Raw genomic sequence first — 14966 nt, forward strand, 5'->3', positions numbered from 1 at the left:
GCAAAGATACCCTTTGTAAGGGCCTCTATACGGCGATCCTCAGTAGATTGTAAGGAAGAACCATCCGCAACGGGATTAGCCGTGCTCTTGGACAGACGGGCCACAGGGGGGTCGACCTTAGGAGGTGACGCCCAGTTAGAAATGCAATCCGCCGGGAACGGATAACAGACATCCAACTTTTTTGGCGGGGTAAACCGTGCATCAGGACGGGCCCAGGCCTTAGAAACCACTGACGAAAAGTCAGCATGGAGGGGAAAAACTGCAGACGCCTGTTTTTGACGAAAAAAGGAAACACTGGTCTTTTCCGGATCAGGGGGATCATCGTGAATCTTAAAAGTATCACGGATATTGCTAATAAGATGGCCCACGGCAGAGGCCAGTTTTGAAGGCAGTGCCGAGTCCATATCCCAATCGGAATCGACTAGCTCCCCTTCAGAGGGCCAATCCTGTAAAGAGGAAGGACCCGACTGAGAACGCACCCTTGGGGGGGATACCGAAGCATCTGAGGATGACCGGTGATCCACCCTCGGCCGCTTCTGGGGTTGACGGGCTCTGGAGGAGTCGCCTGCAGAGAGAGACTCAGACGGGTCGGCTAAAACAGCGGACCCGGAGGGCCCAGCAGGGGAATCATCCGGCTGCGGTAATGGCAACGCCTCTGCAAGTCGGCCCACAACGCTAGTGAGACTAACCATAGCCTGGGACAGGGATCTAGCCCAGTCAGGGGGATCCAAGAGGCCAGGGGGTGACACAACAGATGGCGGACCCTGCAATGGGTCTTTGCAAGCCGAGCAATGCAGGTCAGACTGCCCTTGAGGAAGGGGCGCCTTACACGCGGTGCAGGTATGATACCAAGGTCCCACAGGCACTAAGGGGTCAGACATGTTGGTTGGAAGCAATATGTCCAGGCCAGAGGGCTGCAGTGTTAGAGAGCGTCAACAGTCCTACCAGTTCACAGTGGGAGCAGACGACCGCGGCACAGCAGACGAACAGCAGCGGCAACCTGAAGCAAGATCCGTCCTGCACACAGCAGCAAGCAGGCACGAGAAGAGGCGGGGCTAGTGAGGAGCGGGAGAAAGGACGTCCGCCCCTTAACTGAATCCCAGAAGCACATGGTAAGCGGCATGAAAACTCTGCGCCCCCCCCCCGCCGATACTTTTCGCGCGCGCGAACAAAAATGTCGCCTGCCGCCGAACCCCGATGTTATAGCCCTCCGTCTGAAGACAGGAGCCGAAGGAGAGGACCCGCGTCGCCGCCCCTGTAGTAACCCTCCCCCATAGACGCCGCTCAGCCTGCACCAGAGAGCGCCGACAGGTCGATAGGCCCGCCCCTGAATCGGAGCAACGGAGGCCAGCAGACGGTAGGAGCCAGCTAACGGGGACAGCGGAGGGGAGAGGAGGGAGCGGAGGAGAGAGGAGAGAAAGGAGGGGAGGGGGGGAGCGGAACGGCTGTACAGCCACCTCACCATTCAGCGACTTCACCCTCTTGTCCATCCAGCTGGGACGCCCCTTCAGCCACTGACACAGAAGTGGCAGCAGCTGGAGAGGGACTTGCAGGTGGGCGACCCTGTGCTGGCGGGATGCAGGGGAGCATGGGCTGCCCTGGTCCTCCTTTTCTTCTGTGGGGGAGGCAGCAGGGCGGATAACCGGCCCTGGCGCAGCTCAACCCCGGGGAAACAGAGAGGTCTACTGCGACTCTGTTGTCCCTGTGGAAAAAAACAAATGAAAAAGAAAAAGGAAAAAAGAAAAATAAAAAATCTTTGCAAAGACAGCTCTGCAGTGCAGAGAGTGTCTTGCCTCCTTGACACTAAGCAAAAAACTGGAAGTCTCTCTCTCCAGGCTGAGGGTATAGCTGCTGGAGGAGGGGCTTAACAGTCTTTTACTTAGTGTCACGCCTCCTATGGAGATAAGCTATACCCAAGGTTTCCTGTGTCCCCCAAGGAATTGGGCGAGAAACTACAACTTCCAGCATGCCCAGACAGCCTACAGCTATCAGCCTACAGCAGGGCATGGTGGGAATTGTAGTGGAGAGCCGCAGGTTGGCCAGCACTGGGAGAGGTCATCCATATCAGATTGGTGAGGGTGCGACTACCGGCAGCCCTGGTGATCACCTGTTTGAAGGGGACGTGGCCTCTCCCTAGTCCGGTGATGTCACGTTCATTGGTCATATGACCTAAGCACAGCTCAGTCCCATTCAAGTATAGGGGCCTGAGCAGCAATACCAAGCACAGCCACTATACAATGTGAGGCACTGTGCTGAGTAAGTTGTGGGGAGGCGTAGCCCTTCAAACAGCTGATCGGTAAGGGTCCTGGGGCGGAGTTCCACCGATCAGATACTGATGACCGATCCAGGGGATAGGACTTCAATATCAAAATGTCAGAAAACCCCTTTAATGAATATATATCTAATGAAAATGTATTCCTCATGTTAGATTAATTGGGAAACAATAAGAGCCGAAGGACGCTAAAAACTACAAAACAACGTTTTATTGGTAATGTATTTAACTTGTGCACTCGGCCCTGTTAGCGCTGGTGTTTGGCTGTGTATAAGCCATATCAGCATGTCATAATACAGGCTTGAGTGCAGCACCTATTTACGGGGGTCCTCAGCTATGGGCATGTGTTCAGCCGTAGGTTGAGTCTGACTGAGCCTGACGTGTGGAGACCCAGCGTCTGCTGCAATATTGATCTAATTGATTACCACTAGATGCACAGTACAAAATCTATGCAACATCTATTAGTCTAATGGTGGTACACACCATTAACCACGATTTCCAGAAACGCACTAGGGATCTATTTGCACTACTGGTTTGATTAGCCTGCAAATAGACACTTAGAGGTTCAGTTCACTTGGCTGATACAGTGTAACCAGTGTGTAGCACCAGAATTGTGCTACATCTGTGAACAATTGTGGATTACAGATCCACACCTCCACTTGGGCCTAGAGAACATGAGATTTTGGGTTGTACACCCTTTACTATTTCAAATACATTACAAATAAAACGTTGTTGTTTTGTAGTTTTTAACGTCCTTCAGACGTATTGATTATTGGACGTATACATTAGCGATCCCTAATTTTGTTAGTGTGTTAGATCGATTGGGACATTAAATAAAATTGGTGATGGCCGTATGCATAGGCTTTATAGCTCATTAGACCTGGATAAATGAGAACCGTAACAGACATTAGCCTTTTGTAATTAATACTGAAATGCAAACGTTTAAAGTGAACTGATAACAGTAGACATCAGTAGCCAGTCCTCCGCCATGTCTGCCAGATGTCCCAGGAACTGAACTGACTGTAAGAGTGTTTTATGACGCGGTCAGTTGATAAATATCGGATCACAGATCTCTAGTACTGATCCCCGATCGGTCCGTTCATACCAGCCACAGATGGCCTAGGAACTCCAGCAGACACATGGACCATTGGCTGATCACGTGTACTGGTTCTTATACTAATATGGAACAGAAAAGACTATAAATGGAAAAGGCTTAAACACAAAAAAAAAAAAAAAACACAGAAAGCTGTGGAGCCCGGATTCATAACACAACCAGAGACCACTTACAGGATAGTCTTTTGAAAAGTGCTTGCATTTGTTCAGGTTTGTCAAAGCTTGTCCTCATTTGTGTTAAAACTTCAACGTTTTCCACCACAAGTTTCTGCAAAGTAAAAAAAAAAAAAAAAAAAAAAAAAAAAAAAGTGAATACACAGAACAAAGAAAAGTTCTTTATAACACAGTTGAGAACATAGACTGTGTGGGACACTAAAACCTCTTTTAAAGGAGGAGCTGTCCCCTCTCCTGACATGTCTGTGTTAGTACAGTCCTGATCAAAAGTTTAGGACCACTTGAAAAATGGCAAAAAAAACATATTTAGCATGGCCGATCCGGCCATGCTAAATATGTTTTTTTTGCCATTTTTCAAGTGGTCCTAAACTTTTGATCAGGACTGTACTAACACAGGACTGTATTAACAAGGTTCCAAGTAGAGCTTCAATATGCAACAAGAAGAAATGGGAGTGAGACAAAACATTTTTTGAGCATTCAATTTATTGAAAACAACGAAGAAACTGAAACAGGCTGTTTTTCAGCTGATCAAAAGTTTAGGACCACACCTCCCAAAAAAACGAAAACCCCCCCAAAACAGAAATCCAACTTCCAAACATGAACTCAGTAATTAGTAGCTCCACCGTTATTGTTGATCACTTCAAAAATTCGCTTCCGCATGCTTGATACAAGCGTTTCCATGAGGTGAGTGGAAACATTTCTCCAAGTGGTGAAGACGGCCGCACGAAGGCCATCTACTGTATGGAACTGTTGTCCATTTTTGTAAACTTCCCTCCATCATCCATCCCCAAAGGTTCTCAATTGGATTTAGATCAGGGGAACACGCAGGATCGGCCAAAAGAGTGATGTTATTCTCCTGGAAGAAGTCCCTTGTCCTGCGGGCATTGTGTACTGTAGCGTTGTCCTGTTGAAAAACCCAGTCGTTACCACACAGACGAGGGCCCTCAGTCATGAGGAATGCTCTCTGCAACATCTTGACATAGCCAGCGGCCGTTTGACGATCCTGTACTTCCTGAAGCTTCATTGTTCCACTGAAGGAAAAAGCACCCCAGACCATTATGGCGCCCCCTCCACTGTGGCGCGTAGAAAACATCTCTGGTGGGATCTGCTTGTAATGCCAGTAACGTTGGAAACCATCAAGGTTAAATTTTTTCTCATCAGAGAATAAAACTTTCTTCCACCTTTGAATGTCCCATGTTTGGTGCTCTCTTTCAAAGTCCAAACGAGCAGTTCTGTGGCGTTCAAGGAGATGAGGTCTTTGAAGACTTTTTTTGTTTTTGATGCCCTTCAGTGTCAGATGCCGTCTGATGGTTATGGGGCTGCAGTCAGCACCAGTAAGGGCCTTAATTTGGGTCGAGGATCGTCCAGTGTCTTGACGGACAGCCAATTGGACCCTTCGGCTCAGTGCTGATTAGATTTTTTTGGGTCTTCCACTTGACTTTTTTGTTCCATAACCCTTATGATCATTTAAGAAATTCCAAATGACTGTCTTACTGCGTCCCACCTCAGCAGCGATGGTGCGCTGTGAGAGAGCCTGCTTATGCAGTTCAACAACCCGACCACGTTCAAAAAGGGAGAGTTTTTTTGCCTTTGCCATCACAACGTGTGACTGACAGAAAATGACAATGAATCCACATCTTTGCACAGATTTGGCATTTTAAAAGGCATGTGGTCCTAAACTTTTGATCAGCTGAAAAACCAGGTGACAAGATTCCCTTTAATGATGTTGAACTATTTTTTTTAACTATACTGTACATTTATAAATACTTCTAAAATAGGCGCATACAATACCTTGAGTTCAGCCACTTGGGAAGAAATATGCCACATTAGGCTTTCACTGAGAAACTTCATGCCATATGGTCCCAGCAGCTCGGAGAGCGCTCTCATTTCTGTGGAAATGTAAAACCAAATGTTTATAAATCAGAATATAAAACTTCAGCAACCGCAAAAGACAGAACAAGTAGTTCTGGATGACAAAGATGCTTACTGTTAAAAAAAAGAAAAAATGTAAAGACCAGAGTTTATAAAAAGATATGCATGAAAACAGATCAGAAAAGGTCATGGGCCAGAAGTATTTCTGGATATCCGGGCATGCATTCTAATATACTACACTATAAGAAATAAATATACACTGACGAGCAAAAGGGTAACAATGTTTTGAACTTTTGACTTTCAGGCTCCGTATTTCATTATCCACTACGGCATTCGAATGTGAGACTACCATCATTTTATAGACAATCCCCTATGGCTATCGCATACATAAATTGGACTTGCATTTATTTAGCATATGATTAGTTATGCAGATTCTTATTATGTAACTGCATTGTTACGGTTTTTCTCCTGGAGGTGGAACACTCTTTCTTCTTGTATACACATTACAACCTGTTCTCACAATCCCTAATAGCTCAGTGTGTTATTAGGTTGATTCCCAAGTAAAAGGTCACTGGTTCAAATCCAGCAATGAAGATGATTTCCCAAGAAAAGAGAAACAGCATCCAGCTCTATAGCGGTATCTAAGGCCAAGAAAATAGCCAAACTGCATCATGTGAGCGCCATGACAGTTGGAAGAATCCGAAATAAAGTCTGTCAATACATTCCAAAGGCAAGAGGTGGACGTCCAGGCAAAATATCGGCGTCAACAAGTCGGCTCATCAGAAGGTCTATCAGTTCTGGCGCGACAAACAGGGCAGTGGAGGTGGCTCATAGGCTTCGTAATGGCGAGATCACAGACGTCCATGCAAGCACAGCACGACATGCATTACACGAGTCTGGAATGGTGGCCCAAAAAAGGAGAAGAACCCTAGACTTCAATATAATCATAAGCAGTGTCAGCTTGAGTTTGCAAAAAACTAGAAAAACTGTGGACAGTAGAAGATTGGAAACGGGTGGTTTGGAGCGATGGGACGAAAGTCAATAGACTGGGCCCTAATGGGTGCAAATGGGTCTGGAAAGAGAGGAGGGGGGCTAACAACATGAGTTACTTCGTACACTCGAGTGCTATGGGCATAAAAAGGACTACATTGTGTTCCAGCAGGACAACGACCCAAAGCATACGTCGAGATTGGTAGAAATGGTTAACTGACAAAGTAGAGGTGCTGGACTAACCCCCTACAGTCCCTATACCTCAACCCAATCAGACACTTGTGGGTAAAGTTGCCGAAAAAGCTTTTTTCGTACCCAAGTCGACCAACATTGGGAACGTGTAGAAGAGACCTAGGAACAGATTTCGGTCGAGATATGCTTGAATCTGATCAAAAGCAAGATGAGATAGCCAAGATGATTGTCTATAAAATGATGGTAGCCTCATGTTCGAAGCTGTAGTGGATGTTGAGATATGGAGCCTGAAAGTCAAAAGTTCTAAACATTTTGCCCATCAGTGTACGTATCCTCTAATGGGCTCTGCAGTGTTTTGTCTCCATGGTTTACACAACAACATGCGACTGCTGAGACCAGTGACTGACTGCAGCGGTCACACGAATGATGTACAAAACTATGTCATTGCTGCAGGACTGGCCAGGGATTCAACGGATAAGTGATGGTTCGTTTAATATATGTCCCCCTCCAATTTCTTAAAGGGCTTGTCCATCTTTGAGAGGGGTTTTGCCCGCGCCCAGCGACGGGAAGAAGCTAAATAGGCTGACCTTCGCATGCCTGCCAGGAGGGGGATTGCCAACCCCCCTCCCCAAAGGTGCACAACACCTTTAGAATCTTGGGCAACCCCCTAGGTGCTGGTCAAGGTGTAATTGGAGGCACAAGCTGTCGACCACTAAACGTAGTTCACTCACCAGATATGTCAGAATACTCCTCAGCGTTAAAGGTTAGCTCATTCTCGGTGGGCAGGTTTACAAAGGCTTTCATTGCTGGGAAATAAGCTATGTGACCGTTGCTAACTTGCCTCAATAGTGTTTCCAAATACCTGGAAATAACATACAGCGAGACAGATTATAAGAAGAAGACAAGCGCTTTTCTTTATCATGTTATTGGTTAAAAAAAAAAATTTGGTGACATTTCAAATTCAGGAAGAAAAGATACGGTATAAAGAATGAGGGCATAGAGCGGTTCTAGCTGTCCCTTACAGCTTCATCACAGGCTCAGTGTGTCTGAGTGATATCCTTTTGTGAAGTCACATCAGAGTGCCTGAGTGACACCAGTTTGTGATGTCATAGCAGTGTACCCGAGTGATATCCCTTTGTGATGTCATAGTGTACCTGAGGGATATCCCTTTGTGATGTCACAGCAGAGTGCCTGAGTGACCCCAGTTTGTGATGTCACAGCAGAGTGCCTGAGTGACACCAGATTGTGATGTCACAGCAGTGTACCTGAAGGGATATCCCTTTGTGATGTCACAGCAGAGTGCCTGAGTGATATCCCTTTGTGATGTCATAGTGTACCTGAGGGATATCCCTTTGTGATGTCACAGTGTGCCTGAGAGATATCCCTTTGTGATGTCACAGCAGTGTGCCTGAGAGATATCCCTTTGTGATGTCACAGCAGTGTGCCTGAGAGATATCCCTTTGTGATGTCACAGCAGAGTGCCTGAGAGATATCCCTTTGTGATGTCACAGCAGAGTGCCTGAGTGACATCCCTTTGTGATGTCATAGTGTACCTGAGTGATATCCTTTGTGATGCCATAGTGTACCTGAGTGATATCCTTTGTGATGCCACAGCAACATGCCTGAGTGAGATCCCTTTGTGATATCACAGCAGCATACCAGAGGGATATCCCTTGTCACAGCAGTGTACCTAATACCCCTTTGTGAGGTTACAGCAGCATAACCTTTGTGATATCACAGCAGTGAACCGGAGTGATGTCCCTTTTCGATGTCACAGCAGCATAACCTTTGTGATGTCATAGCAGTGTACCTGAGTGATATCCCTATTGTGAGGGAGTGACAGGCCTCATACAATATGGAGGAGGTGTAGAGGGGGTGGATAGTCAGTCCACACCACTATTCCACCACAGGTGAGGCCTGCTGGGTGTAATCACTGGGGGAAGGGGATAAACCAGCCGTCAATGTAGGAGCCCACGGGTAACTTGGAGAAGGAAGTCAGCAGCGGATGTGTGTGGTTCCAGCGAAGAGGGCTGGGGGCCACAAGGCTGTGTGAAAGCCAGGAGGCTGCTGGATCTCATGGCTGAGGGAAGCCGTAGTCCTGTGTGAACTGCACTCTATAGGTGAGGTAGAGACGACCTCTGTATTAGCTAGGGCCTGGACGGGCAGGTGTTTATTTTGTTTATGTTTTGTGCGGGTGCTAAAGAGCCAAAATAAAGCACCATTTGGACTGGAACCCCCGTTGTCAGAGGAGAAGTCTGATTGCGACCCCCTGTGAGAGAGCGATCCCTTACACTATGTAATGCATATTGCTTTTTGGCTGAAAATAAGCTTTCATCCAGCATATTGTCAGCCAAAACGATTGTCGCCTAACCCCGGCTGTTCTGCTGTGTGCCGTCACTGACCTCTGTACTAATCTGTGTATACAAGTGTGGGTGAAAAGGACCAAGCCCGCAAGGTGGAAGCACCAGCCTTGACTGCATTAAGGAGCACAAACAGTGCATCTCCTCAGTATGTCAAAAGCAACATAAAACTGAGTGAGGCCCACGTGGTTTGTCATGTGCAACCTGTGCGAGACCCCCTTGTAATATAACAGCAGTGTACCTTTAGTGAGACCCTACCTTGTGATACCACAGCAGCATATAACTTAGGCCTCTTGCACAGGAACGTTTTTTTCCCTCAGTTTCCATTCCGTTTTTTTGTGTTCCGTTTGCGGTCCCATTCACTTCAACGGGTCCGCAAAAACAACAGAAGGTACTCCGTTTCTGTTTCCATATTTCCATTCAAAGATAGAACATGTCCCATTATTGCCCGCAAATCATGTTCCGTGGCTCTATTCAAGTCAATGGTTCCGCAAAAAAAAAAAAAAAAAAAGGAATGCATCCGTATGTCTTCTGTAACCGTTCCGTATTTGTGGAACCATCTATTGAAAAGGTTATGCCCAGCCCAATTTTTTTATGTACTTACTGTTCAAACATTATTGTATTCTTCCGTTTCCGATACGCAAAAAACGGATCACAAACTGAATCCAAACGTAAAAATGGAAAGCAACACGGAAGCGGAAACACTACTAAACAAAAAAAAAAAAAAAAAAAAAAAAAAAAAACGAATCAGTTTAAAACGGACTGCAAAATACAGAAAAAGCCATACGGTCGTGTGCAAGAGGCCTTAGTAAGATCCCGTTTGTGATCTCACAGCACTTGCAGATATCTGAGGGCCCTTGTAAAAGAGCAATATTTGAGCTCCTCGAGTTCCACCAGAAATGAGTTTAGACAATAGAAACCACTATTATTTTTTATGGCATATAGGAATATAAAACATGGCTTCCTTGTTCCAAAATCTGCACCATACCCGTCCATGGTGTGTGGCACTGCGTATTAGCCTCATTTGTCGCTATACCAGACACAACCCGAGGACAGGACTGGTCCTACAAACCCTGCAGAACCCTTTTAAGGTGAACCTTTTTAGAAGCGCACTGATTAGGAATGTGCTGCAGGCACAGAGCCATTTCATCCAAGATATAAAAAGGTTAAAAAGTGATCCACATCACTAAATGAGACGTGAAGAGAATCCATCATCAGAAGTACTTACCAATTAGTGTACAGACTGGTGATGGTCGGCTCTCCATGGCTGTCAAGATGTTGCGTTTGCTGAAGCAGAACATTGTTGAAAACCCTTGTGATGTCAATCTGCACGTAGTTTTCTATGGACTGAAGCACCGTCATGTAGGCCCTTACACTAGTTAATAACTCGGAAGGCTTTGCAATCTCTTGTGTAGCCTGATTGTACATGGTCATGCCAACAATAGACCTGTATGGGGGGAGAGAGGAGAATATTAGCTATAGCTCTGCAGCAGGAAAGTCAAAATTCAAGCCTGACTGGGGGCCAACAACTTCTCCTGGAGCCTGGCATCAGACATTAAAAAAGTGGTATGGAATAGCACAGCTCAGTTGATGCCGCACATGTATAATACCCAACACCAAGATAGAAAATCTTTATGTAGGCTAAAAGGCTATGAAATTAAACAACAATACTGGTGCTTTGGAACTCTATAGTTACATTCAATGCTGCTAACAATGCAATAATTTTTGTACTTGCTGTAAAATCCCTTTCTCGTTCAATGCACAGCACCATGGGTATACGTCCAGCTACCACTAGGAGGCGACACTAGATGTGAAAAAGGTTGGCTCCGCCCAGGTGGGCTATACCCTCTCCACAGCACTAGGCTAATCAGTTTGTACCAATAGCAGTAGGAGAGAAAAACAAAAAGCAAAGAACCAACATGTCGTGGACTGGGGAAGGAAAGAAGAACAGCAGCCCGGTGACAGAAAGAGAAATAAAAAGTGGGATCTGTGTCCCCCAATGAATTGAACGAGAAAGAAATGTTATGGTAAGTACAAAAATCCAATTTCTCCTTCATGTCATTGGGGGACACAGCACCATGGGATGTCCCAAAGCAGTCCCCGAGGGTGGGCGCACAGGCAGGGTCAGACTGGGGTCCCTAGGGCCCACCAGTAAAATGTATTTTGGGGGGCACTGTACGGATATATTCAAATAATACCTGCTCACACAGCAGCAAGATGCTGCCAGATGATTGAATATAGGGGCCCCGGCAGCACCTTAAAGGGAACCTGTCACCGGGATTTTGGGTATAGAGCTGAGGACATGGGTTGCTAGATGGCAGCTAGCACATCCGCAATATCCAGTCCCCATAGCTCGGTGTGCTTTTATTGTGTAAGAAAAACGATTTGATACATATGCAAATTAACCTGAGATGAGTCCTATCCCTGACTCATCTCACGTACAGGACTCATCTCAGGTTAATTTGCACATGTATCAAATCGTTTTTTTTTTTACACAATAAAAGCACACAGAGCTATGGGGACTGGATATTCCGGATGTGCTAGCAGCCATCTAGCAACCCATGTCCTCAGCTCTATACACAAAATCCCGGTGACAGGTTCTCTTTAAGGTATGTCCTGGGGAGAAGAGGACACTGGCTAGCTTTCCTCTATACCTAGAAGTCATCTCAGCTCTGATCAGGTCTATAATAATAAAGTGGGGAGTTTCTTTAATAATCTATCAAGTTTTTTATATGACCGTGGGCTGGTTGAGGTGCTGTACATTAAAAATATGTATGTAATGCAGCAAGTCCACGGTGTTATGTGCCACTTGTGCAGGGGGTGGGAGACTAGTGGCCCACCTTGCTCAGGGGCCAACCAGGGGATTCACCTGTATCCCTGTGGGCCAGTCCGAGGCTGCGCACAGGTGCAGGAGAACCATGTGACCCAACAGGACCAGGAGAGGCCATAGCATGAAATGGTAGATAGAAAAACTAAGGAAGTGAGCCAAGAGAGGCTCCAGGACCAGGAAGATTCCAAAGAAAAAAATTGTGGGAGACCGCCAGGACCCCAAGGACAAGTGACTGGGGAAAAAATGGAAGAAAGGGAAACACCCAACGCCACCCAAGGTGGGAAAAAATAAAGAAACAAATAGCAATAGCAAAGACTCACCATGGGAAGGGAGCAAACCTTCTTCCACTGCAAGGCAGATGGGAAAAGAGAAACACCCTATGAGAAGGAAACCCCATCCTGCCAGAGAAAGCAGCCAGCCCCTGGGGAGAAGGGGGTCCTTGGTAATGGGCAGGAGAAGGGAATGGAAAGACATGCTTCCCATACAAAGGAGGCGAGAATCGAGCCTCAGAAAAACTGGAACAAAATATCACTGTGAAATGTAAGACCAGAGAAATCCCTGGCCACATGAAGTCTCAGGCAAAAAGGAACCAGTCGCAGGCCCTGGTAATACAAGTGGAGACACACTCGCCTGAGAGATATTGAAGAAAAAAAGTTGCAGCAAGACCTGCAGGAGAAGAGCAGGTCGAGTCTGTCTCCTACAGACACTAGACTAAAACGGATTACCCTAGTGTCTGTGGAGAGAGTACAGCCCATCTGGGCGGAGCCAACCTTTTTCATATCTAGTGTCGCCTCCTAGTGGTAGCTGGGCGTATATAAATGGTGCTGTGTCCGCCCAATGACATTAACGAGAAAAAGGAATGTTATTATGCTGGACAGGACTTGAAGTATGCAAATGGACAATTCCATAGACCTGCAGCACCTAGATGTCATCTCAGGAGGTGTGCCCTTTCTGCCGCAGCTCTCTCCCTGTAACGGTCACGACTTAACTTAAACACCAGGTGGCTATACAAAATTTTTAATTACATGCAATTATAGAAGTATTTAGCTCAAGATACTGGTTCGAGAAATGTAGATATTTTTTGTGGGACAACCCCTTTAAGGCCCTTTTACAGAGGCAGATCACCTGGCTCTGTGCAAACTCTGGCACTGGAGCTAGCACTACAAATGGAACGGGAAGCACAGCTCCGTTCAAAGTGTAGTGGCCGCGTCGGGTTACGGCAGCTCATCCCCCATTCACTTCAAGAGGAGTCGAGCTGGCCACAATGGAGCTATGCTTCCGGCTCCATTCAAGAGCAAGTTCCAGCAATGGAGGCTACAATGAATAGCTGGTTAAGGGGATGTGTTGTATCAGGCCCCCACTGATATAATACTGATGACCTTAGCCTCAGGATAGTTCATCAGTATCCGGAGTATGGAAAACCCCTTTAAATGAAATATTTGCTCAGTGTCATAAGATTCTGCATTTTGTCAGTGTAAGAATATCGGGCCATTGGGTTTAATGAAAACATATCCTTTCGCCTTCACTTTCCTGTAACTCACATTATAAGTGATACATTCCTTTCTAAGCCACAAGCATCCTTCTGTTCCAAATATCACCGATGACAGACAACCCCTGAATTCCACACACATCATTTTAAGTCAGAAAAATACTTTCATATTTAATATTTCTCTGGAAATGACACATTGATGTATCTGCAATTGTACTTTTCGGGAAGTTAATAATATTTTAAAAAAAATATGAACTTCATACCAGGTGTCCAACACTTACTTGGTGAAGCGAATTTCCAAGTGCGAGGTCAGATATTCTCTTGGGGTGAATGTATGCTCCCATACAATCATATTAGGGGCATAATTAATAGAGAAGCAGAGTTCTGAAAGTGCAGTATGCAGTTTATCTAAACTGGAGAGGAAAAAAAATAAATACAATATTCATATCATCTATAACAGTGCAACAGTATCTGTAAAGCTACATTCAAACACCTAGAAATTCTGCTAATGCGTTAAGCTATTTCTAGGCAAATATATGAAAAAGCATGTTTTTCAGTAAATGTTTATAATAATTAGGGATCGACCGATTATTGGAAGTACCGATATTATTGGCCGACATTCAGGATTTTGAACATTATCGGTATGGGCATCTAACCTTGCCGATATGACGATAATGCGTATAAAGTGAATACTAGTGAGCGCTTCTATTATGGAAGCGCTCACTAGTATGCATCAGGTGTCGGGAGCGGGGAAGAAGCGCAGCAAGCGCTTCCGATACTCACCCTCCCTGGTCTTCTTTGATGGGGCCCGTGCTGCACTGTCCTGACCCTGTACAGCATCAGGACGTAGAGCGCACACTATGACGTGACGCTGCACGCTGTCAGGTGACAGTGCAGTGCGGGCCGGAGAAGACAGGGGAGCGAGACGCCGGACCCGGAGATGAAGGGGAACAGGAGAGGTAAGGATTTTTTTTTTTTTTTTATTCATCTGAGGTCTGATGGGGGTTAATAAAGGTCTGATCTGAGGTCTGATAGGGGTTAATAAAGTCAGTGAGGAGGGGGGGGATGGTGTGGAAATTGACATTTGGCGCTAGTATATTATTAATGTAAATTATAAATTGACTACTAGTGCCAAATGCAAATTTCCACCACCTCATTGACTACCAACTAGTATAGTATATATTATGAGATATAAAATATCGGTATAAATTATCGGCTATCGGCCTGAAAGTTCACAGTTTATCGGTATTGGCTCTTAAAAAAAATATATAATATCGGTCAACCCTAATAATAACATGGTATAATACATTATAAAATAAGTATAATGGCTAAAATTACTTTAGTGCGGTCTTTGTAGTGTTCATAAAGGTTAAATAATGTTTCTGCCACAGTCGTCATGTTTATGCCAATACCAGACATGTAGAGGCTTTTAAATATTTTACACAATAAAAATCACAGATTTTTATTTTTTTGCACTGCCATAAATTTTCATTCTAAATTACTAAAAATGTCAAACACTTATTTAAGCCACATTCTTATCAGTAAGATGAGAACTGAACTAGGTGGTCAGATATGAGCAGGTAAGGAGCAGTCAGCTGTGCTGCATGACAGGACAAAGTTAAAATTCAAGTTCTGAATCTGAATCAGGTTCTGAATCTAGAGAACCTGAAAGCT

At 45.4% G+C, this 14966-nt stretch overlaps 1 protein-coding gene across 2 annotated transcripts in view; it reads right to left on the bottom strand.

Annotated features, from left to right (window-relative positions):
* The window catches only part of NCKAP1 (NCK associated protein 1), a 121079-nt gene that overhangs the window by 16855 nt on the left and 89258 nt on the right, over window positions 1-14966 (bottom strand). For both annotated transcript variants that reach the window (XM_044302973.1, XM_044302972.1), the window contains exons 20-24: window positions 13574-13705; window positions 10202-10420; window positions 7345-7475; window positions 5351-5448; window positions 3560-3653 (exon numbers count right to left, since the gene is read on the bottom strand). In XM_044302973.1, the coding sequence (XP_044158908.1) occupies window positions 3560-3653; window positions 5351-5448; window positions 7345-7475; window positions 10202-10420; window positions 13574-13705 (674 nt within the window). The remainder of the gene's footprint in view (window positions 1-3559; window positions 3654-5350; window positions 5449-7344; window positions 7476-10201; window positions 10421-13573; window positions 13706-14966) is intronic.

This window comes from Bufo gargarizans, chromosome 8 (genome assembly GCF_014858855.1).
Source record: "Bufo gargarizans isolate SCDJY-AF-19 chromosome 8, ASM1485885v1, whole genome shotgun sequence".
In the NCBI taxonomy this organism is placed as follows: Eukaryota; Metazoa; Chordata; class Amphibia; order Anura; family Bufonidae; genus Bufo; species Bufo gargarizans.